This window comes from Ochotona princeps, chromosome 11, assembly GCF_030435755.1.
Source record: "Ochotona princeps isolate mOchPri1 chromosome 11, mOchPri1.hap1, whole genome shotgun sequence".
NCBI classification, from domain to species: domain Eukaryota; kingdom Metazoa; phylum Chordata; class Mammalia; order Lagomorpha; family Ochotonidae; genus Ochotona; species Ochotona princeps.
The window spans coordinates 39,938,806-39,964,206 of NC_080842.1; the positions used below are offsets into that span (position 1 = coordinate 39,938,806).

Below are 25,401 nucleotides of genomic sequence, written 5' to 3' on the forward strand. Positions count from 1 at the left end.
TGCTGCAATGGCTGGAGCTGAGCTGATCCAAAGCCAGCCAGGAGCCTCTTCCTCCAGGTCTCCCACTCGGGTGCAGAATCCGAAAGCCTTGGGTCATCCTTGACTGATTTCCCAAGCCACAAGCCAGGAGCTGGATGGGAAGCGGGGCACCGGGATTAGAACCAGCACCTATATGGGTTCCCGGCACGTGCACGGCAAGGACTTTAGCTATTAGGGTACCACACCAGGTCTTATGGTTTATACTTAAAATGGTCGCAACAGCCAGAGCTGGGCTGATCTGAAGCTAGGACCCAGGAGCTGCTTCTGAGTCTCCTTTGTGGGTAGCAGGACCAAGGCCTTGGGCCATCTTCTGCTTTACCGAGCGCATCAGCAGGGAACCGGGTGGAAAGTAGAGCAGCTGAAACACAAACCTGCACCCAATGGGATGCCAACACAGCAGGCATAGGACTAGCATGCTGTGCCACTATGCTTGTCCTCTGTTTTTGTTTTGTTTTGTTTTGTTTTTTTAGCATTCTCTAGCACATATAAAGCTAAAGCTGCGCTCTTCCTATGGCTAGTTCCAACTCAGATGTCCCCAGCCCGTTAGGTAAGGCTCTCCGCTTGGGCTTTGTCATATTCTCAGCTTTGTAAGCTTCTCTTCCTTCCCATTGGAAACCACTTGCTGTCTACCTACATTTCCTTCAATCTCTGCATTCCTGTTTGTGCATCTTACCATAAGGCAGCCAGTCTGCTCTTTGTCATCCATATGGAATTGCTCTCTGATCTCCGAAAGCACTCCGGGCTGGTTGGTCTGTAGGATTGTGCCACAGATACTTTTATGCCTTCCTGCAGACACAGAAGCTAAAGACTTCACCATCTACCTGCAGCATGGCCTGTGCCTGGGTAGTCACTCAGACATGGCAGGTACTCCGTTGATGTTTGTTCAATATGGAATAAACACCCCAAGGGTTTTCTAGGTGAATGAATTAGTAAACAGACTCTTAGGATTTAACCAACAGCCACAAAGAACAGGAAAGGTGGTAAATTCTAGAGCAATGCAAAAGAATAAAGGTTACTTCCTCAGGGTTGGAGATTGGATTGTGCCCAGGAAGAGGCACAGAAATGGTTTGTGATGGCTAAAATTGGTATGTCTTCTGTTCTTTTTATATTTAATATTTTAAAGAGTTCTTAAAGTTTACTTATTTAAAAGGCAGAGTTACAGAGAGATCTTCTGTACATTGGTTCGTTCTCCACATGGCAGCAATGGCCTCAGTTGGGCCAAGCTAAAGCCAGGAGCCTGGAGCTTCTTTCGGGCTTCCCACATGGGTTCAGGGCCCAAGCACTTGGGCCATCTTATGCTGCTTTCGCAGAAGCATTAACAGGAAACGATAACAGAAATGAAGCAGCCAGGACTTGAACTGGCAGCCATATGAGATACAGACATTGCAGGTGGCAGCCCAGCCTGTGATGCCACAATGCCAGTCCTGGAAGAACTTTTAGAACTTTGAAAAATACAGACTTCTCATTTGATTCTTCGTAACCTTCCTTTCCTGTTTGGTTCTGCATGGCCTTCCTACCTTGTAAGGTGTTTCTTCTCGGTGGGCATTTGGCAATTTGTAGGGTCATGTTTGGCTATTAAAGTGAAAAGAGTGCTGTAAGAAGGCAGAGAGGCTCTGGATCCTGCTGAGTATCCCACAGTGCACTTAACAGCTGCCCCCATCTCCAGCCCCGCAAACACGCATGCCACAAAAACAGTAGCGCTGAGGTTGAGAAAAGATACAGTCAGCATAGTCCTGCAGCAATGTATTTTTTTCTGGGTGTTTATTTGAAAAAGAGATCTTCCTTTTACTCATTCACTCCCCAAATGGCCTGCAACAACCAGGGCCAGGTGAAGCTGAAGTCAGGAACTTGAAACTCAGTCTAGCTCTCACGAGCAGGTGTCAGGGACTCAGCTACTTGAGTTGTTTCCCAAGGTGGCCAGTAGTAGGAGGCTGGAGTGGGAGTGGAGATGGGGCTCCCACCTATGCCCACTCTTTGGGATGTGGAGGGTTCCCAGGGACATCCTCTGCTGGCCCCCTTAGAGCACTGTTTCAAATGAGACCTGCACCCTGTCCTGACCCTGGGCCCTCCTTGGTAGTCCTCTGCTTTCCTGTTTGGGGCCTGTGGGTAGGAAGAAGTCTTCTGTTGGTGAATTTTCTTCTGTTTGTCTGATACTTGCAGATCTTAAAGCCACTAATGTCACCTGGTGAAGGGGTGGGGAGTGGCTGGAGTTAACGTTGTTATCGGGCACCCTTGTGAGAGCCTTGCTGGATATGTTATCGTTATGAGCTTGATAATGCTAGATGTCTTCATTTCAGGGTGAAAACCAAGACAGCTGCCAAACATGGCCTTTCAGCACAGCCCCGCCTGGTGGATATCATTGCTGCGGTCCCTCCTCAGTACCGAAAAATCTTGGTCCCCAAGTTGAAGGCAAAACCCATCAGAACTGCCAGTGGGGTGAGTGATCCAACTCGGGAGATACTGATACAGTAGGTGTTTGTTTGCCAGGAATCCCTGTCTGTGACAGCCAGCAGGTGAGGTATTACAGGGGCTTTGGAGTCCTAACATCCATCTGCCATAGTACAGCACTGAAATGGAGGCGTGTGAACAATGCCCAGAGGGCAGAGGGGGAAACTGCCCAGAAAATTGCAGGAGGCTGTGAAGTCAGTGAAAGTGTAGACTGAGGCTGGGTGATGTGTGCAGATGATAAATGTTGGTATGTGGTATAAGCTGATTGCTTTCAATATAACTGATAAATTATAAAAAGTGCTTTTAATGGACATTTAATAATGCAGATTAGCTGTATATACAAGCAGCTGTGAAGTGAGTGATAGCAGGAGCACTGTGGGTGTCCAGAGGGCAGAGAGGTCCCTGCAGACACAGGGATGAGGCAGTGCTCAGTAGGAAGCCCGGTACTCTTCACCGGTAGGCGGTGCTCAGATAAGTGAAGAGCAGTCCTGTACAGTAGTGGGAGTGAGGGCACAGGGAGCTAAGGGGCAGAGGTGGAAATTAGATATCTGCAGTTCAGAATTTTGTATTCATTTTTTGCATCAGTTTTGATTTATCTTTCTTTGTGTAGATTGCTGTTGTGGCTGTGATGTGTAAACCCCACAGATGCCCACACATCAGTTTTACAGGAAATATATGTGTGTGAGTATGATGATTTTTGTTGTGTGTGTATATTTTAATTGAACTAAGTGCTCTAGAACCTTTGGTCAGTACAAGCTGTTGGTATTTAAAAGTTTGATTTAATAGATTATAGTTCTCTGACACAAGCAATCACTGATGGTATATATAGTGCTTTAAAAATGAAATATGTGAAGACTTTTCTAAAAAGGTTTATATGTTTATCTGAAAAGTAGAGTTACAGATCGATCTCTCGATGTATCAAGATGCTGGCTTCACAGGCGGCAGCTTTGCGTGCTGTGCCCCAACACTGGCCCCCAGTATTTAGATTTTAATTTGTTACAATAAGCAATGCAAAAGTGTGTGGAAAACTTGATATATGAAACATGAGCTGCCAAAATTCCAAATGTCAGAAATTTAACATGAATTCAGAAGAGGATAAAGTTATCCTTATAAACAGCTGTTGGAGTTTTAGAGTTCAGGTCTTTGGAAGAATGACCAGAAGCGTATCTGTGATCTTAGGTAGGAAAATGGAGTGAGAGGAAGGGTTTTCTGAGTGTGGTTACCAGAGAACACTGTGAGTGTGGACCCAAAGTTAGGAAAACTTCAGCTGCCCTTAGTCCCTACAAACTCAAATCTCCAAATGACAGTGACTATAGTCTTTGGAAAAAGAGTGTCATTTTGTTCCATTAATATTTATCTCACTTGTTTTTCAGTAGAAAAAGTATTGGTTTACAGATAAAATTTGAAAATGAAGCTTACTTGTTAGGATTTTGGGGGAGTGAACTAAGTTGAACTAAGTTGCTGAGCTAGATTTTCGTGTTCTTTGGCTGTGTTGGCAGATACTGCCCTGGTGGACCTGACTCAGATTTTGAATATTCCACTCAGTCATACACTGGCTATGAGGTAAGTCCTGCTGTAAATGAGGCTTCACTCAGAGTGGTTTTGCAAGTACTGGCTTTCTAAACATTAAGACTATTTTTTTTTCACTGAGCCCCGGATGGTCCTCAGAGATAAAGGAATTGTAAGTTTCCTTCAAGACTCAGGAGAGGAGCTTTCTCTGGTCCTTACTTATTTCCAGCTCTGGCTCCCCATCATGTCTTGCACTGACCTTCAGAGTTGCTCAGGAGCCCCCGAATTAGCTCAGATAGACAGAGACTAGCATAGAAAGTTGAACAGACAGGAAGAAGCGAGCTGGCCTATAATTGATCAGCCTGTACCTTACTGGTCAGGCTCCCAATTTGGCTTTTCCTAGTCCTCACTAGGTAAGATGTAGAGTTCAGTTATTCCTCACTTGCTAAGTTACTGAGATTTCTCTGCTTACCCGCCTAAAAATGTTCTTCTCTTCAGTTGTCAATATATGGCTTGTTAGAATTCTGTTTTGATTGCCCTTGAATACACAAAGTTCTGCAAAATCTTGTTTGAATACTATAAACTGCTAAGTTTAAATTTAAAAAAAGTTGTTTATTCAGTAGATGTATTCATTGTGTACTAGTGCCAAATGTTCTGATCACTGGAGAATGTCTAGGCAGATGTATACTATTTGTATAGCCTAAACACTTCTGTAAGTGCTTTGCAGTTTTAAACCTTATGACAGTATTTTGAAGATAGACATTCTTATTGCCCCACTTTACACCTGAGGCAAGTGAAGCACAGATTTACACAATTAGCATGCAAAAAAACACACTGCTAGAAAGCAAGAGACATAGATTTTTAAATTTATTTTTATTTTTAGTATTTTTTAAAGATTTTATTATTATTGGAAAGTCAGATATACAGAGAGGAGGAGAGACAGAGAGGAAGATCTTCCATCCGATGTTTCACTCCCCAAGTGAGACGCAACGGGCCGGTACGCGCCAATCCGATGCTGGGACCAGGAACCTCTTCCAAGTCTCTCACGCGGGTGCAGGGTCCCAAAGCTTTGGGCTGTCCTTGACTGCTTTCCCAGGCCACAAGCAGGGAGCTGGATGGGAAGTGGAGCTGCCGGGATTAGAACCGGCACCCGTATGGGATCCCGGGGCTTCCAAGGCGAGGACTTTAGCCGCTAGGCCACGCCGCCGGGCCCGAGACATAGATTTTTTTTTTAAAAAAACATTTTCTTGAGATAACAACACAGTTTGAATTTGCATTACAGTCAAAAGCTTTTTGGTTCTACTAAGTGCAGAGCTCAGTACATAAAAAGGAAAAAGATCATATCCCAGAAAGAAAACAGGCAAGGGCTGCACACAGAAATCAAAGGAAAAAATGCTTAACGTCACTAAAAATGAATTTAAAAATAATTAAGATTTAAAACAAAGTTTGAACAATTAGGTATTTCCAACAAAAACAATACACTTAGGGATTCCTTCCTTCCTTTCAAATTTTAGCTGACACTTACAAGGGACAGCATGTGGTGTTTGTCCTGTGTCTGGCTAATTTCACTCAATGTGATGTCCTGCATTTCCAGTCATTTTGTTGCACATAATAGAATTTATTCCTTTTTATCTGTTCATCTACTGATAGACACTTTGGTTATTTCATTTTCAACTGTTGTGAATGGTACAATGAATGTGGTAGAGCAGGTGTCTGATCCAGTGACTTCCTGTCTTTTGGGTAAATACCTTGTAGTGGGATTGCTGGCTCTTATGGGAAGTCTATCTAGATTTTAAGATAGCTCCATGCTGTTTCCCACAGTGGCTGCACTGATTTACATACCCACCAACAGTGTAGAGCGCTTCTCCTCATCCTCACCAGCATTTTTGCTCTCTGTTTTTTTCAGTGTTAGCCATTCTTATAGGAGTAACATGATAACTAAAGGGTGTTTTGATTCGCATTTTCCTGATGGTTAGTGTTGTTGAGCCTTTCATGTATTTGATACCCAGTTGTTGTCCTTTAGAAGTGTGTATTCGGGTCCTTTGTCCATTTCTTTTCTTTTTTTTTTTTTAAGATTTATTTTATTTTTATTACAAAGTCAGATATACTGAGAGGAGGAGAGATAGAGAGGAAGTGGAGCTGCCAGGTTTAGAACCAGCGGCCATATGGGATCAAGGCGAGGACCTTAGCCACTAGGCCACGCCGCCGAGCCCTCCTTTGTCCATTTCTTAACTGGATTTTTTTGTTGTTGTTGAGTTTGGGTTGGTGGTATATACTGGGTATTAATCCTTCATCGGATACAGACCTGGGTTTGATGCATTATTACTACATCTTTAGCAGTAAAAATACTGACAGGATTCTTTGTCTTAGTGGGAATTATATTTTAACATGGAAGATGGATAATAAAGTAAACGAAAATGAGATATTAGTATATATTAAGCAAAGTATAAAATGGAGTAATTTGCTAATACTTAGCTCTAGTGTTTGGGAAGGAATTCTTTGAAAGATATTTGAATCCTGAATGACAAGAGTATCAGGGAAGAGCACTCCCAGTGTATTGGTCTGTTATTTATTACTTAAAAACACATGAGAGAATGAGCCTGAGAAGGCGGCTTACTTCGGTTCAAGAGTTTTAGAGCTCACCAGTCCAAGTCGGGGCTCAGGCATCTGGAGAGGCTGGAGGCTGGTGGCTGGTGTAGGGTTGACCACATGGCGAGTTTAGAGGCATGTGCAGCTTAAGCAAGCAAGCTGTTCCTTGAGAACCACCTTCTGAGGATGACCTAGGCCTTTTGCTTGGCCCAACCCCCAGGTGCTCTAGTTCCATCAGGTCTCTTACTCTCCATCTTTTTTTAACAAAGGAGTTGGGGGTTAAACATGTGCATTTCAGTATACAACAGCAGCAGGTGGAATAGCTAACGTAGAGGGCCCAGGGGGTTCTGGAATGTGAGATTGCAGATGGCAGATGATACAGAGGTTTGTAAACCAGGGGTTTATTGTAGGTGCCATGAAAAACTTAGGGTTTAAAGCACGGGAAAGGTACAATCTGATTTCAGATTTTAAAAGATAGTTTTGTTGGCTATGTGGAGAAAGGATTTGAGTGGGGTCAAGAGTGAAAGCAACACACTAGTGAACAGCTTTTGAAGGAGTCAGTCATCTCTTCAGAAGGGCTTAGAAGGCAGAGATCAAGTGGCTTTTCTTCCATGTTGTCTTCATTTTCCCTCTGTTTTCATGGCAACGTTTTTAAAAATACAGAAGGAATTATTCTATGGAAAGCGGGGTCTCTCATTTTTTTCTGACCTCTCCCTTAGGATGATTAGTTTTACCTGTTTCCTCTACATTTTTCAAAATATTTCATGAATATAGAAACAGATACATATTTTTCATCCCACCTTTTTACATATGAGGTTACATAGCAAAATATTCTTGCACCTTAGCATTTTCATTTAGCAAAGTATCTTCGAGCACACTGTGTATCAGTGCACTGTTTGATAGCCATAGAGTAGTCCATCGTGTGACAACAGCACCAAACACTTATCAAGTCATTACAGACTGTGTTCTGGTTGGAAATCTGTGTGTCTGCAGATGGTGCCCATTTGGATTCCAGCAGGTGTTCGTAGAAAAGAGAAATGTGATTCCAGGAGCTACCTTGCTTTGGAGCTGCTAATACTTGTGGACATGCAGAGCAACCAGATGTTTTTCAGGGTGCTGTTTTGAACCTTGTCACGACTAGAAGAAAAACGGGAAAGCCAGGGTTTTAGTATTCAAGATTATAAAGAATTTTGTTTTTAGCAAAACCCTTCTGCGATGACTTTATTTTTAATCTGATATGGGCATGACAATATGTATTTTTTTTCTGTAGCCAACCTCCATGCGAGCCATCCGTGCTAGATATGATCCTTACCTGCAGACAAGACATCGACTAGAACAGGTAAGTTCTTAAAAATTGGATTCTGTAATAAGAACATATTATTGCTTGATTTGATTTAAATCTGAAACAACAGCTAAAATGATTTTCCCTTTGTGTTTAATATCCATCTTAGAAAAGGAGATCGTTTTGCAAAGCTTAGCAAAGTCAGAAGGCTACTTTGTTTAGAGAATATGAATTATTTTATATTGGAGTTTTATAGTCTCTACATTTCTTCCAAAAGAAATGTAAATCTTCATTTAGTTAGGAAATGTATGGAATAAAAATGAGTGAATGTTCTGAGAAAATAGGTGGATAAATTGAATTTTGGGTTCTGTGAGTCGGATCATAAAGCACTGGAACTGGTTTGCTAAAGTAGGAGTATCGAATTAACTGTAAAAGGGGTTCAAGGAACTTCTGGGGTTATAGAATTATTCTGTGTATCATGGGGGGTGGTTATGTAACAGCACTTTTCAGAGGTCATATATTATGTACTCAGATTTTGTTGCATATAAAAACATTTAAAAGCTCATGGAAAATGAAATTAAAACGAGTTTATTTTGATACAAAAACATCTTGAAATCACAAAATTTTGAAATCAAAGATTTCATGGAAAATGAATGTTAAAACTATGCATGAATTTCAAAATTGCTTTTGCACCAGAATAAATTTATATTTGGATTTCATCTTCCACAAGCTGTTTGAAGTATCTTTGTATATGTTAAATCACAATTCAATGAGTTAAAACCAAGCACTGTGGGGATAGATGTTAGGCACAGTGGTTAGACTGCTGCTTGGGATGGCCGTATTCTGAACTGGACTCCTGGTTTCTGATCCAGCTTCATGCTGACAGACTGCAAGCAGCAGGTGAGGACTCCTGTCCCTGACCTGATTGAGCCCCTACTCTTGCTGATGTTTGGGAAATAAGTCAGCAGATCTCTGTCTTTGTGTCTCTCCTTCAAAGAATGAAAAATAATTAGAAAAATTTAAAATATTTTATGATTCTGTTAAAAGAAATGTAAAAATAAAAATATATGGTATAAATGACCTTACACTGTTCAAAAAAATATGAACATTAATACAGGTTTCATAGTTCACAAGTTTATTTTAAACTTGCCCAACTTTAAAAATGTAATCACATCTATAGTTTTTGCAGTTGCAACAAGGAAAATAAGAAATTTAAATCAAAAAGTAATGTGTACAAGTCTTGTCTGAGCTGCTTCTGACCTTATTTAACTTTGGGTAGGTGACATCTAGTTGTAACATTCACTTTTCTATCATCCACGAGTAAATAGAACAAACTGGATTGTCTGTAGTAAGAAAGCCTAAGAAAGCCTGAGAAAGCTTGCAGAATTTGGACAAGTTTGTTCTAAGACAACGTTTGCTTCAATTTTTTTTTTTTCTGCTTGTTTGTTTTTAGAGAAAGGATTTTTTTTTCTTTTTAAAAAAATTTTGTGTACTCCATTAGGGTGCAAAGGGTCAAGAGCTAGAGGAAAGTGAGTAAGATCATTGTTTCCACATTCTCTTTTTTCCTTCCGGCATCTAGGGGAAGAGGGTAGATAAGGGGAGAAGCCACACCCAGCCTCCCAAATGCCTCTGTACCCTGGAATGGGAATGGTCACCAGTGCCATCCCAGGGTTCCCGGCATGGGGTATGCTACAAGGGTCCCACTCAAGTGGTTTTGATAGTTCAATAGTTCTGAACTGCTGTTGATCTCGCTACTCCAAGCACAATGAAATCCCTCCAGAATCCACTGGCTGACATAGTCCACCTTAGAGTTTCCATTTTTCCAGATATTCACTGCCAATGCTTGGCTAGGGTAGCTGATCAATTTGTTCCGTCCTCCATCCTGCTATGGTACCAGGTGTCCTATGCAGGCTCCAGTGTACTGCCATATCCTCCATGTGCACCTGGATATATTGTCCACTGCTCCATCTAAGCCACTGAGGGGGCCCAGCTCCTGTCACATGCACTCCACAATTCAACCATGGAACCTGCAATTCTCCCCCATGTTTGGAGTTTTGAGTCCAGCGGTTCAGTTGGGAGAATCCAGGTTAGGCTATAACACTTACAGGCTTGCATGAGCCAGGGATAGGAGCAGACTGAGCAGGGCCAAGTTGCGGCACCCACCAGCAAGAGTTGGGACTGGAGGCCAGCCTAATCAGGCCAGGCTGCAGTATCTGAAGGCAATGGCCAAGACAGGTGAAGGGCTATGCCAAGCTGGGTCAGAGCGATCACTGGCACACACGAGATCTGTGGCTGGAAACAGGCCTGGTTTGGGAGCTAAGGAGATGTCTCAGCTGGTTGATGGTTCCCACCAGTGAATGTGAGGGCTGGAATGGGGGCTGCGGTCTGGTCTGAACACGGTGGCAGTGTCCCTTGGCATGGGTGTGGACTGGGTCTGGGGTGTGCCAGACTGGCCTAGACTCCAGTGCCCACTGGTGCTCGTGAGAACCCAGGTGGGTATAGGATGGGCTGTGCTAGGTCTCTGCCCCTGCTGAGCCATGCATGAGCTGTCTGGGTATGGACCAGGTTTGGCTGGGATACAGCAACCAGCAGTAAGAACCAGAATAGGTGTGTGCCAGTCAGGAAAGGCCAGTATTCCTGCTAGAATAAGAGGTGGACTGAGTCGAGCTGGGCCATGGACCCACTGATGTGTGCGAGATCTGGCACTGGGAGAGGTTCTGACAGAGGAGCTTAGGGAACTCCTCTATCGGTACACAGTCCCTGCAGGTGAGCTCATGAACCAAGGATGGGAACAGCCCAGACCAGGCCAGGTTACAGTACCCACTGGCATACATTTGGTGTAGGTCTGGGGTGAGCCAGGCTGAACCACTTCATATCACTTGCTGGCAGATCTGAGAACCAGAATGGGGTGAGGGACAAGCCAGGTCGAGCCACGATACCAGCCAGTTCACTCCACCTGCCTAGAGATGAGCTCCCAGGTCCCCACGTATCCCATTGGTGCTATGCCCTTAGCCCTCTCCCCACAAGCTTGCATCCTCAGGCTCCACAGGCCGTTGCTGCCCTTTGTCAGGCTCGGCGCAAAAATGGCAGTGACCACCCTCAGTTTCTTTTTAACCGTGACTTTTAACTCATTTGATACTTAAAATTAAGTCTCAGCAAAGTGTGAAATGTTGATGTTTACCAGGAAGGGTTTTGAAAAGTTTGGGCAGAAACAGAGTGATGATTGTTTTCTGTACTGTGCAATCTCTGGAGTGCCCTGAATAACGTTACCAAAATGATTCAAAACCTTCACCTGGGAAGTTCTGGCTTGGTCTGGCTTAGGGCCCTGTCAAGATAGTGTGAAAAAACTCCAAGGTTATTTTGATGTGCGTTCATTGTCAGCAACCATAGAAATGAGTGGGTTTTTTTTTTGTATGTGTGTGTTGATATGTATGTACACAAACACATAATGTATTTTTATATGAAATATTTGCTGTTTTCAGAAACAGATATTAATAGGGTCATTTTTCCATAGCAAGTGAGACATTTTTATGTAGCACATTAATTCCAGTTAATGATTTGATATTCACCCTTTTTCCTCAAGGATAAGGTAGTGACAAAAATTTAAATACATCCCCCCCTTTTAAGATTTATTTATTTTTATTGGAGTGGCAGATTTACAGAGAGGAGAGACAAAAAGGTCTTCCATCCGCTTCTTCACTCTCCAAATGGCTGCCACAGCCAGAGCTGATCCAATCCAAAGCCAGGAGCTACTTGGTCTCCTGCTTGGGTGCAGAGTCCCAAGACTTTGGGCCATTCTCTGCTGCTTTCTCAGGCCACAAGCAGGGAGCTGGGTGGGAAGTGGAGCAGCTGGGACACAAACTGGTGCCAACACTACAGGCAGAGGTTTAATCTACTTAGTTGTGGCTCCAACCCCCGCTAAATAACTTTTTCTAAAAAACTTGGGTTTTTTTTATTATAGTTGATGAAAGGTTTGTACTAGACCGTCCCTTGATAGAGGACATATCTTTCGTTTATTGCCAGAGTCCAGCTGCAGCCAAGTTCGGAGCTCGGGAAGGGTGCGTGGAGTCGGTGATAAACAAAGACACAGACACTGTTACTTGGTGTGCTATCACTGCAGCGCAAGCAAAGGCTGTCCTTTTTATTTACTCAGACACCTCACAAGCTTCTACACAAACAACTAATTGTTCTATTTTTACTTCAAGACTAAGGGGGCATGTACAGACATTTGGTCACTCCGTCTGCACTTCAGGGCTAAACAGGTGCCCCTAAAGATAATTCTGTGGGCCCGGCATCATGGCCTAGCGGCTTAAGTCCTCGCCTTGAATGCCCCGGGATCCCATATGGGCACCGGTTCTAATCCCGACAGCTCCACTTCCCATCCAGCTCCCTGCTTGTGGCCTGGGAAAGTAGTCGAGGACGGCCCAATGCGTTGGGACCCTGCACCCGCGTGGGAGACCTGGAAGAGGTTCCAGGTCCTGGCTTCGGATCGGCACATCACCGGCCTTTGCGCTCACATGGGGAGTGAAACATTGGATGGAAGATCTTCCTCTCTGTCTCTCCTCTCTGTGTATCTGACTTTGTAATAAAAATAAATAAATCTTTAAAAAAAAAGATAATTCTGCAAAATACTGTATTCTTATTCTTCAAAGCAAGCCATTATTCATTCTTCAACAGTAGTCATGGAGCAACAGCCAGGACTTCAAGGCCAAGGCACATGCAATTACCTGCTAATCAGTAGTACATTCCTACCACATTTCTATTTCTACAATTTACCCATTATTTAATGGGAAAATAGGTTACAAAGGAAAAAATGTGAAATCTAAAACAGAGATTTCAAATGTTAAATCACTCTACAACTATAGACTCTACAACCCCATAAACAATGAAACAATTATTAAAAGCATTTTTATTTAATAAAAGCATCCCTAATTCCTCTAGCTAAAAATGATAGAAGCAGCTAAAACAGTTACATTTTCTGTGCTCCAAAATAATTGCAAAGACAGGCTAGCCTTTGAGATAATGATAACTATTTATTGCCATAGCAATTTCAGCTCTCCCATCACTTGCCTTAATATTTAGGATATTTATTAAGCCCTTTCCCAGAAGGTGTGCTACATGTGTGGGCCAGATTCTGAGGCAATGGTTAGCACCCAGTTAGGTGTCCAGAAATGGCACAGGCTTAATCCAGAAGTGCTCCTGTGTTTAAGTTGTCAAAGTCCCACTCAGCAAGACATTATCAGTGACATTAACTGTCAAGCTCACCTTGGTTACAAAAGCCATCTCATGGGGGCAAACAACAATGCCTCAATAGATGACAGAATTCTTTTTTTTTTTTTTTCTTTTTCACAGTACTTTACAATCTTTATTTTTTTTTAATTTTTTTATTGTATTGTTGTTGACAATCTTTACATAGTTAATTGCGGTTAAAAAAAAAGGTTTAGGGGGTTTAGGGAAGTGGGTAATACTATTATGTCCATATTGTTTCCATCATGTATCTGAGGTAAAGGGGGAAATTGAGGGAGAAGCCCCACCCGGTTTCCCGCCCACCCCAAGTCCCGGATGTGGGGCATGCTCTGAGATATTTGCTCAAGTGGTTTTAATAGTTCTCCAGTTATGAATCGCTGCCAGTTTCGCTCGATGAGGTCGTCCACTGATTGATATGGTCCATCATAAAGTCTCCGTTTGCCCCATATTTCGCTGCCAACATATAGCTGAGATGACCTGTTCTGTCTTCTGTCTTTTCTTGATTAGAGTTCTGAGTCCAGCAGTTTGATTGGGGAGATCTCCAAAGAAACTTTGAGGTATTCCCAGACTAGTTTCTTGTATGTTCTAGCAAGCACAGGGCCCGGCACAGTCCATCACCCCAATCAGCTGGTGGTTTCAATTGCTGGGTTGGTTCTGTTTTCAGTCCCGAGTTGCACTGGAACCAATGGGTGTTGCAGTCCAGTCTGGTTCTGCCCAGCACATACTCGGCCCTTACATCAACCAGTGGGAGCTGCAGCCTAGTCGGGGCGACCCACAATAACCCCCATCAGGCCCACCCCCTACCCTGGTTTGCCAATATGTGTAGCAGTAGACCAGTCTGTCCCCCATCCCATTTGACTCTTGTACTTGTCAGTGGGTATTAAAGCTTAGTTCCATCTAACCAACTCAACCATCCAGCCCTCACGGATGTTGTTGAGTGCCTCTCTAGCCACCCCAGCTCCCGTCCTAGTTTTCATGCCCTCCCGCGGGACTAGTGACCCAGGAAGGGGGAACCCACTTTTTCCCTCCCAGGTCTCTCTCAGTCCCGGTTTATGCACTCTTTATGTGGTTCTGTGACTTGACTTGACAGAATTAGTCCCCAGTGCCAGCTTCTTCCATCTGATGCTGCGGCCAAGCCTAAACATCCCTCCGCCGCTCTAATTTATGCTTGCACCCACAGGAATAATCCGCCCAGCCTGGCTTTTCCTTGATCTAGTCCACATGCAGCGCACAGGTGTTGCAGCCTTGCTTAGTTTGGTCTGTCCCCATCCCAGCCCACACTCTCCAGTGGGAGTAGCTGTCTGGCGAGGGGACCAGCCCCTTAATCCCCCTGCCAGCTCTGTCCTTCCCTTCCTGGATCTCACGTGTGCTGGTTGGGCGCTGCATTCAAATCCAGTACAGGCAACCATGCCCTGGCATTCCATAATGTGTACTGGTTTTGTTGCAACCAAACCCAGCTCAACCCACACTCTGTTCTGGTGTTTGGATTTGCCAGTGGATGACATGAACTGATTCAGCCTGGTCTGCCCCTGACCCAGGCCGAATGTGTGCCAGTGGGAGACTTTCCATGGCCTATTCTGGGCTGTTTCCTATCATGCTTCTTGCGCTTACCTGCAGGGACTGCGTCTTGCCCGAGGAGTTGCAGATGACAGAATTCTTAGTGGGGTGCTTGAGTGTCCATGCAACCAGGGGATGAAACAGCGTCAAGGTGGTCAAAGAGACATCTGCTGGGCCCTGCCAAACAGGGGAAGCACCCCTGGGCCTTGCCAAACAGGGGAAGCTCCCCTGGGCCTTGCCAAACAGTGGAGCTGTTCTCTCTTCACACCTTCGTGTCATCCATACCCACTGCACGGACCCCAGCATTTTATATCATTTGTCACTTTCTCTTCTGCAAAGCAGGCTTAAGGTATCACCTGTAGCTTCTTGATTTCCTTCTTTTTTCTTTTTTTAAGATTTATTTATTTATCTATTATTTGGAAGGCAGAATTAGAAGAAAAGACAGAGAGGTCCTTCATCAACTGATTCACTCACCAAATGGCTACAAAGGCCTGAGCTGGGCTGGTGCAAAACCAGAAGCCAGGAACTTATTCTGGGTCTCCCATGTGGGCCCAAGGACTTGGGCTATGTTACATTGGTTTCCCAGGCACATTAGCAGGAAACTGGATGGGAAGTAGAGTAGCTGGAAGACAAATTGGTGCCCTTGAAGAATGCTGGCACCACTAGTGGAGGCTTAAGCCACTGTGCCAAGGAGCCAGCCCCTTGATTTCTCATCTAATCTTTTCTGCATTTACATTAAGTCTTTGTTATGCTGCGTACTCTTAGATGCAGAGAAGTGTATCTGTTTTGTTTCCAGGAGTTAATGCAAGGTTTAGCATAAAGGTATGATTAGTATTATGTGTGTATTGTGTTATTTTATATTTATCTTTACTGCTTTCTTTTGTAATATTTGTGTTTTAAATTTCTACTTAGTTGTGGATATTGGAGTCACTTTTTATTTTAAATTCTCACTCTCCTTATTTGAACTGTTTTTTTTTCTTTTTTTCAAAAGACTTTATTTACTTTTTTTGGAAAGTCAGATTTACAGAGAGAAAGGTCCATCCACTGGTTCACTCCCCAAGTGGCCACAATGGCCAGAGCTGAGCCTATCTGAAGCCAGGAGCTTCTTCCGCATCTCCCACACTGATGCGGGATCCCAAGGCTTTGGGCCACCTCAACTGCTTTCCCAGGCCACTGGCAGGGAGCTGGATGGAAGAGGGGCAGCTGGGATACAATCCACTGCTCACATGGGATGCTGGCATGTGCAAGGCAAGGGCTTTAGTAGCTAGGCCTCTGTGCCGGGCCCTGAACTGTTAATGTCTTTTTCTTCTAGAGTTGTTTTTTTAAATCTGCATAATTAACTAAATACATTTGGTTACTTTTTATTTTTGAATTATACTAATGAAAACACTACAAAGTAAAACCAAAAGTTTTACTGTGCCGCCTTAGCTATTTGCTCATGTACTGCTAATGCTGATGACTTTCTATGTCTTTCAGTTAAAACAACTTGGTCACAGTGTGGATAAAGTGGAGTTTATTGTGATGGGTGGAACGTTTATGGCCCTTCCAGAAGAATACAGAGATTACTTTATTCGAAATTTGCATGATGCCTTATCAGGACATACTTCGAACAATATTTATGAGGCAGTCAAGTAAGAAATCCTTATTTTATCTTATTCTCCCATGTGTGCCTGCTAGCAACCCCCCTGTGAGAATTCCTTTTGTTGTATGTCTACATCTTTATATCTTGCATTCTCTGCTTTTCATTGAAGTAACTTTTTTTAAGTGAATATGGGCTTTTGATATGGAGAGATTCACTAACTGTGGTCTGTGGCTGACTTCTCAGCACCAGACCAGGTGGAATTACAGGGGTAGTTTTGGTTGGCCATTCGGGTTTCTGCCCACCAAAAGGAAAACTCATTCTTGGAAACATTGACCTGCTAAAAAATCAACCAAAGAAGTCACTGTTTAAAGCTTTAGTTTATTAGATTGTAATTACAAATCACCATTAAATGATTTCTGTTTAAGTGGGGGGGGGGGTCTTAGTCTATTTTGTACTGCTATACCAGAGTTTCTCCAGCTGGGTCTGGTTCTTTAGGCTGGCAAGTCCAATATCAAGGTGCTAGCGTATGGCCTTGATCTTCCTGCACCATCACATACCAAGAGGCATGGGGGAAGAAGGGAAGGAAGAGGACTAACTCGTTCGTCCTTTTAATAAGAGTGTTAATCCTACCAATGAGAGCAGAGGTCTCATGGCCTGGTCACCTCTCAGAGGTCCCATCTCTTAACATTGTTACAGTAGCAATTGAATTTCCATAGGAGGTGTGTAAGGGATGGATACTCAAATAACAGAATCATTCCTCCCTTTTGAATTTTAGTTGATAAAACAAGTGAATTAGTCATTCTTTTGATACTTCATATTATGAATTTTAGCAGGAAGCATACTGAAGTTTCATATGTAGTCCAGTGACTTAGGAGGTAATGGTCTTTAAATAGTTTTTGCTTTCAGACGTGTCAAGGACAACTAGGGAGTTACTTCTGCACTATTTCTTTCATTTACCAAACGTTTCTTGAGGGCCTCTTACGCTTTGCCCTGTTCTGGGTGCTGGGAGTAGCATGATGTACATGACAGCTGTTGTCCTTGCCCTCATGGTGCTTATGTTCTGCTTGTTAATCAGCTTACAGACACTTAAGTGCTGTGATGGAACTGGGTGCCATGATAGAGAGTAATGAGGGCTTCTCTAGATAAAGCATGTTGATGTCATAAACTAAGACCTAAAGGACAAGGAACAACAGGTTAAGAACCAAAACGGTAAGTGAAGAGCACTGGAATAGTGAAAAAAATTTGAGGCATTCTAGAACAGAGAGGAGGCTGTTATGGTGAGATCAGTACACGGGAAACATCTTGAAATGTGATCAAGTGTTAGATCATGGCCAATTCTTTTTTGTTTTGTTTTGTTTTAACATTTATTTATTTTTTTTGGAAAGTCAATATACAGAGAGGAGGAGAGACAGAGAGGAAGATCTTCCATCCAATGATTCACTCCCCAAGTGGCCGCTATGGCCAGAGCTGAGCCGATCCGAAGCAAGGGGTCCCAAGGTTTTGGGCTGTCCTTGACTGCTTCTCAGGCCACAAGCAGGGAGTTGGGTGGAAACTGGGGCCATCTGGATTAGGACTAGCGCCCATATGGGATCCTGGGTATGCAAGGCAAGGACTTTAGCCAGTAGGCTACTGTGCCAGACCCTAGATCATGGCCAGGTTTACTATGCTTTAAAAAATTGAAATTTTGACACACAGTGAGAAATAGATGAATGGTTGTAAGCACATGTTCTAGTAAATTGGCAAGATTTTTCTGGCTATTTTCTTGTGATTGGATAAGAAGCACCAGAGGTAATATGGGAAGCCAGATTGGAGACCATATGACTGTATTTGCCCTGGCTTGGATGAAGGTGGCAGTGTGATGGACAAGAGGTTGGATTCAGAATAGAGAGAGAGGAAGGAATTAACCAATGACCCCTTGGTTTTGGTTTTAGGATGTGACTGGAGGGCAGTGTCATAAACGGAGGTGAAAAGGACAAGGGGAAGGGGAGGTTTATGGGCAAAAAAAAAGGAAAAAAATTAAGTCTTTGAGTATATCAAGTTTGAATGCCTATGATGTATACAAGTAGAAGTGTCAGGTAGGCTACAAATACAGGTCGTGGCTAGCAGCACAGAATTGGGGATTGGATGTTTATAGATAATGTTTATAGCCATATAGGTGGTTGAGATTATTTGATGAAGAAGTTTCAGCTCTTTAAGTTAATCTAAGTGAAAAAGCATTTCTTAAAATTCTGTAAGAATTATTCAGTCCCATCGTTTATGTGTATAGGTGCATGTGTGTGTATTCAATGCTTAGTTTTATCAGGAATTTTTTGAAGACCTCTCATGTATGGATTTCAGAAATGTTTTGTTCCAAAAAACACGTTTCTTTTAGTTTCATTTCCCATGAAGTTTTGAAGTGACCTTGTGTGTTGTCTGTGACCCCACCCCCTGAATGCTCCTGGGTTTGTCTGATACAGACTGTGTGTGTAGAAAAGCACTAGAACTGTGATCATAATAAGCCTTAACAAGAGCTGAGGAAGAAGGGAAATGGAGTAAGAAGGGAGAATAGCATGGCCAGCATTATGATAGGAGTTTGTTCACTTATTAAAATACACATCTGAGCCAAGTATTCAGATTATCCTTGTAAAAGAAACAAAGGGACAGATTGATTCAACTACTTGCCCAATTTCGCAGTGGGTGGTTGAATGGGACTATAAACTTTAGTTAGTTTTGCTTTCAGTGTTCGAACTTGGCTGTCATGCCAGAAATTTTGCTCAGAGTAAAAAATGAAGTGTCTTTGAGTGTGCCCGTGTGCTGTGTGTACACCTTAGCAACTTGAAAATATTGGAAGAGATTCTGTCTCCTTTTTCTAAGGCCATCTCCTTTCCATCTTCAGGCTTTTCTCTGGCTTCTTTTGTTACAGCATAGGAAGACATGCAGTAATAAGGAAGATCAGAATTCGGACCTGGGGTGTCTTTCTTTACCCTGCAATTAAAGCCATTCTTGACACATAGTAGGAATAATTGTGTATGTGAATGAATTTTGAGTACATGATCAAACTGTAGATCAGATGTTGATAGCAGATGACCTAGTAGGACTGCCTCTTGGACTTGAGTATAACTTTTTTTAGAAGATTAATTTATTTTTATTTGAAAAGCATATTACAATGAGAGGGAGAGATGGAAAGATCTTTGATCCTCTAGTTCACTGTCTAAATGGCCACAAAGGCTGGAGCTGAGCTGATCTGAAGCTGGGAGCCAGGAGCTTCCTTCGGGCCTCCCACATGGGTGCAGGGTCCCAAGGCCTTGAGCCATGCTCTGCTGCCTTCAGAAGGCCACAAGCAGGAAATGGAGCAGTCAGGACACCAAGCAACACTCATAGGGGATGCTGGTGCTTGCAGGTGGAAGATTAGCTAATTGAGCCATTGCACCAGCCACAAGAAATGAGGCATCTTTCTGGTGATCCGCTACTTCCTTCAGCCCCATAAATTTGTTTTATAGCATTTACATTTATATAAAATGAAAAGAATTGAGGGGACTTTTCACAAATAAATATCACGGCACCTCAAGGAGCCCATGCAAAGGATTCCACAACTGTCACATATGTGTGTAGAGAATAACCTACTTCTCTGATTGTCTTTAGGGAATATGACAGGTGAATTCTGTGCTCATAAATCCAGACTTTTAACAATGTGATCTCTTCTCTCCTCAGGAGCTTTAATAGCAGGATGAGATAGCAACCATAGTTTTACTGCTTACTCAAAACTTTGATCATTTGTGAATATGAGTCATGCTTAGTAAAGTGCTGAAGTCTTCAAACTTTAGGAGAATAATGATGTAATCCAGCTTGTTCCTCTTAATGCTGAAAAGTCAAACTGTAGGTTAGATAAAAGGTAATTTGAGGAGACAACTCTTAATTAATTCAAAACTCCCAGACATCAGTATGACAGCAATATTTCCAAAGGTTACTGGAAATCAGTTCTGACAATTTTCTATTAGAGTTTTCTATCAAGGCCATTAGACTTTTGTACCCAGTTTATATGCGTAGGTGCTCTTTTCTCAGTGCAGCTCTTGTGTTGAAGATCTTCCATGTTAAATAAAATTGCATGATAAATATTTTGGACTTAACACCTCTTTCCCATAGAAATTTATCATAAAGCTTGTCTTCTGTATAGGTTTCCTGAGTTAGATGAAATACGCCAACTAGTACCTGCATGATGAATTCTAGGATGCATGCAGACAGTTTGACATTTCCATGAGTTGAAAAGTGAATTTTGATTTATTTTTTTTAAATATTTATTTATTTTTATTGGAAAGTCAGATATACAGAGAGGAGGAGAGACAGAGAGGAAGATCTTCCGTCTGATGATTCACTCCCAAGCAATGGCCGGAGCTGAGCTAATCTGAAGCCAGGAGCCAGGAGCTCTTCCAGTTCTCCCACACAGGTGCAGAGTCCCAAAGCTTTGGGCTGTCCTTGACTGCTTTCTCAGGCCACAAGCAGGGAGCTGGATGGAAGCGGGGCTTACGGGATTAGAACTGGTGCCCATATGGGATCCTGGAAGTGCAAGGCAAGGACTTCAACCACTCTGCTATTGCATCGGGCCTGAATTTTGATTTATTCTTGATGTGAAATTGCACCTTTATTTTTACGGAAGCATCTAGTGCCTAGTGGAGTTTGAGTGTCTGTTGTTTGGTTAGAAGTAAGGTTTTGTGTTACAACTAGCTGGCTTAGGATCAGATCATGATGTTTTTGTAGAAAAGCCCTTTGTAGAAGAAATGATCTTCGAGTAATGGACCAGAGAAAGCCAGTTGTTCTGTTTCTGTTCTCAGATTTACCTCAAGAGGGCAACAAACACTCTACTTTCAGATGAAAATTTATGTATGGTTTGTGCCTTCATTGCAACACATCTTATGAATGGCTCTTAGGAAGTAATAAAAGTACGATCTGGGAGCTATAAAACCATCCATAAATGTCTCCCTGGATCCTGGCAACCTACGCTTTGCCATGTTTTGTTCTATTCTCCTGGTGTCTTATATTGTTATGAGATAATATGAGAAAAGTCTTGTTTGTGGTGTCTTGTTTGCCTTGAGGTAAAATTTTACCATAAACTCCTTGTAATAGAGTTGATATTTGTAGGGAAGTGATGTATTATTTCAAGAAATACTAATCTGTTTATGCTGGAGAACTAGAGACAGCAAATTATTTTCCTATATTAGTATCATTGTGAAATAAAAGAGTAGCCCAAGGAAATCATGCTTTTGATATCCCATGTAAAGTGATAAACTTTGGGCCCAGCGGCGTGGCCTAGCGGCTAAAGTGATAAACTTTGTTTTGCTGCTAGTTAAATTTGTTGTTTTTGCTTGATAGCTACACAGGTATAGAACTGACTTTTACTAGTTTAGGGTTCTTTCAGGATTAATTTTTAACTAGGATAGAAATTGTATATTGTAACAGATAATCAGCATTATCTGTTGTCACGTTAGAAGTCTTTGTTAAGTTAGGGTCAGGTTTTGCTGCTGACTGAGGTGTACCTGCTTTCCTTTCATATTTAACTTGATTAAAGGTGTTGCTTCTTTACACATTAGGAGCTGGAGTTTGGAGCAAAAAAAAAAAACCCATAAAACCAGAACAGGTCCCAACAAAGTAAGCCTAGTTATTATTTATGGCAACATGGTCACAATCATGTTATACATGGATAAACCGGAAAGCTGAATGAATAGAGTTCAAGGACAAAGCAGGGATGGTTCTGGAAAGACTCATTAAATCAAGCACAGTGGTAGTCCCTCACTTCTCTGAGTTAAATGGGGGCTTGTCAGTAGTCACTGGAGAGCAGCAGTTACTGGTGGATGTGAGTCCTGTAAAAGTCTTAGCTCTGCCGATGGAAAGGACCCACAGTGAGATCTGAGTCACCATTTCACCAGAATGCAGATGTTGCCGAATAACTCAGAACAGCCTTTTAAAGTAGTTTGATTCCTTTTTAATCAGCTTTGCCCAGAAGCAGTTTTACATTCAATTGTTAATGCTCCTTGGCTGTTTTCACAAGATGCAATTTAAAAGGGTAGTTACCCATCAAGAACTGGTGAGTCATACTTTCTCCCTGTGGAATTTTTAATTCATTTCCGCTTCTTCCTCTTTCTTTTTTTTTTCTTTTTCCTTCAAATTGACGACTTTACATCCTCCAGCTATGTCCTTACAAGTCTTAGATAAGCCATGTGCTGCCGGCTTCAGTGAGGGGAACAAGGCCCAGAATCTCTGGCCTTGCTGCCCTGGGCCTGCCTTTCTGTGCTTGGACTGTGCTGCTTGCTGCTCCCTGCTCCTCACTTTGTATTGACCACTCTGTGCCCAGCCTTGGTCACCCAGATCTTTGTAAACAGTGTCCAGGATGCTTCACATCATCTGGCCAGCCTAGATTGTACTCCTAGTCATCTTAGAAGAAACGATGGTAGTTACTTCTCTGTTAGTCTTTTATTTGAAACAAATAGTAATGAGTTTCTCAGTGAGCACCCACATTCTTACCACTTAGAGTGTATAGCATTTACTTTATCACATTCGTATCAGTTCATCTGTCTGTCCCTCCTGTTTTGATAGATTTGAGAGTTGCATGCTTCAGTATATTCTCTCCAGATATGTGATCACAGATATTGTTAGCTAATGTTTATTATTTGTGGCATTTTTTCTTTTGCAATCAATTTATGTAAAGTGAAATGCACAAATCTTATAAAATAGTTGAGGAATTTTGACAAATGCATGTAGCTATGTAACAAAACTGTGTTAAGACACCAAACATTGGCCAGCATCCCAGAAATTTCCTTTATGCTGCTTCTCAGTAAATCCTTTTCCTGCAGCTCCTAGAAGTAACCGTTTTTTTTTTTTTCTTTCTTCCCATCATAGACTAGTTCTGCCTGTTCTAGAATTTCACATAGGTGAAACTATGCATCAGGTACTCTTGTGCATAAGCCAGCTCTCACTGCCTGCTGCTCCTTTGAGGCCTGCTGCTGTTGGCTACAGAATGACACTGGATAGTATAATGTTTACACAGACCACAGTTCCCCAAGCTTATTGACAGAAACGGAACCAGCTATTTGCAGTTTGTGACCATTATGAATAAAACTTCATTGGGCAGATGTTTTCTGTTGAGATTCATAAACATACTTGACTGTGTTTTTTTCTTTTGAATCTGTATGACATTTAGTACAGTGTTAAATAGAAGTGGTGAATGGGCCTTTGCATCTTGTTGCTGATGATAGAAAAAAAAACCTTAATATTTCAGTATTATGTATAGTTTTGCTCATGGTTTTTGTAGATACCTTTATTGGATACAGGTAGTTCATTGAGAAGTCTTATGACTAACTCATTTGTCTAATGCTTTCTCAGTTGTTGTTCAAATGATCAGTCACATGGTTTTATTTCTGTATTGTGGCAAAATGAATTATTCTGAGTAATTTCTTTTTATAATTTTTTTTTAAGATTGATTTATTTTTATCACAAAGTCAGATACATAGAGAGGAGAGACAGAGAGGAAGATCTTCCATCCGATGATTCACTCCCCACGTGAGCGCAGCGGCCGGTGCTGCGCCCATCCAAAGCAGGGAACCAGGAACCTCTTCCAGGTCTCCCATGCAGATGCAGGGTCCCAAAGCGTTGGGCCGTCCTTGACTGTTTTCCCAGGCCACAAGCAGGGAGCTGGATGGCAAATGGAGCTGCTGGGATTAGAACCGGTGACCACATGGGATCCTGGTGTGTTCAAGGTGAGGACTTTAGCCACTAGGCCACGCTGCTGGGCCCTCTTTTTAAAATCTTGAACAGACCTTACATTTCCAGGATAAGCCCATTTGGTCTTCATGTTTCATCCTTGTTATAGTTCTCTTTATCTACCTTGCTAATACTTCATTACAAATTTTTATGTCTATATTCATAATGGATAGTAGTCTGTAATTTCCTTTTCCTATAACTTACCAGGTTTTGATATTAGCATTATTCTGAGCTCACACAATGCAAGGGCATTTCTCCCCTGTTCTGAAATAGTTCATGAACGATGAATGTAATACCTTTGTGCTTTTTAGAACTCACCAGTGAATTATTCCCTGTCTGGAATTTTTGGGAGAGAAAGGGTTTTAGATTATTAATTCAATTATTTTAATAGTATATAGAGCAATTCAGATTCTATTCCATTGCTATTATTTTGGTGGGTTTTATTTTTCAAGGAGCTTGTTGCATTCAGATGGTCACTTTTAGATATTATGTTGTAAATAGTATTCCTTTTTTGTGCTGTAAATGCTGTATCAAAAAGAATACAGGTCTAACAGTCTTCACAATGTACCTTGAGAACTTAGAAAAGCAGGAAACAAACCAAACCCCGAATTGGTAGAAGGGAAGACTAACAAAGATTAGAACGGAAATTGGTGGAAGCAGTACTAAAAAGAAAAATACAAAACATTAATTTCCTTTTAAATTCCTGAAGTAATCTGTTGATTGCATGGGAGCATGTTGTTCGATTTCCACATATTTCTATATTTTCCATTATTCTTGTTTATTTCTAATTTTATTCTGTTGCCTAAGACAATATATCATCATTTCAGCCAGCTTTTAAAAATGTACTAACTTCGGCCTGGCTCAATGGTTCTGTAGCTAAATCCTCACCTTGTTCGTGCTGGGATCTTATGTGGGTGCTGGTTTGTGTCCCAACTGATCCATTTCCCATCCAGCTCCCTGCTTGTGGCCTGGAAAGGCAGTGGAGGATGGTGTAAGACCTTGGGACTCTGCCTCTACATGGGAGACCCAGAAGAAGCTCCTGGCTCCTGGCTTCAGATGGGCTCAATTCACCTCTGGCCATTGTGGGCACTTACGGAGTGAACCAGTAGATGGAAGATCTTTCTGTATCTCCTTCTCTCTGTAGATCTTTCCAATGAAAGTAGATAGATCTTTTAAAAAAATTGGCTTTTTGCATATTGATTGTGATATGTTTTGGGAAGGTCTTGGAGAGAATCTAAGAGTTTCCAGAAGACAATAAAGATACTTTAAAATCAGTGTGCTGTTTTCTACCAGTGTCCCCCTGGTTGGGCCCTTAGTACAAGGAGACAGTTAAAATAGATAGTACTTCTGTAGGCCACTTTCTTCTTTCCATAAATAGGGACGTGGTTCCCAATGAGTCTTCTCTATCCTTATCTAT

At 42.2% G+C, this 25,401-nt stretch overlaps 1 protein-coding gene across 2 annotated transcripts in view; it reads left to right on the forward strand.

The window, feature by feature from the left end:
* ELP3 (elongator acetyltransferase complex subunit 3) overlaps positions 1-25,401 on the forward strand; it is a 114,263-nt gene that overhangs the window by 8,442 nt on the left and 80,420 nt on the right. For both annotated transcript variants that reach the window (XM_058670061.1, XM_058670062.1), the window contains exons 3-7: positions 2,337-2,475; positions 3,098-3,168; positions 3,987-4,050; positions 7,856-7,924; positions 16,148-16,302. In XM_058670061.1, the coding sequence (XP_058526044.1) occupies positions 2,337-2,475; positions 3,098-3,168; positions 3,987-4,050; positions 7,856-7,924; positions 16,148-16,302 (498 nt within the window). The remainder of the gene's footprint in view (positions 1-2,336; positions 2,476-3,097; positions 3,169-3,986; positions 4,051-7,855; positions 7,925-16,147; positions 16,303-25,401) is intronic.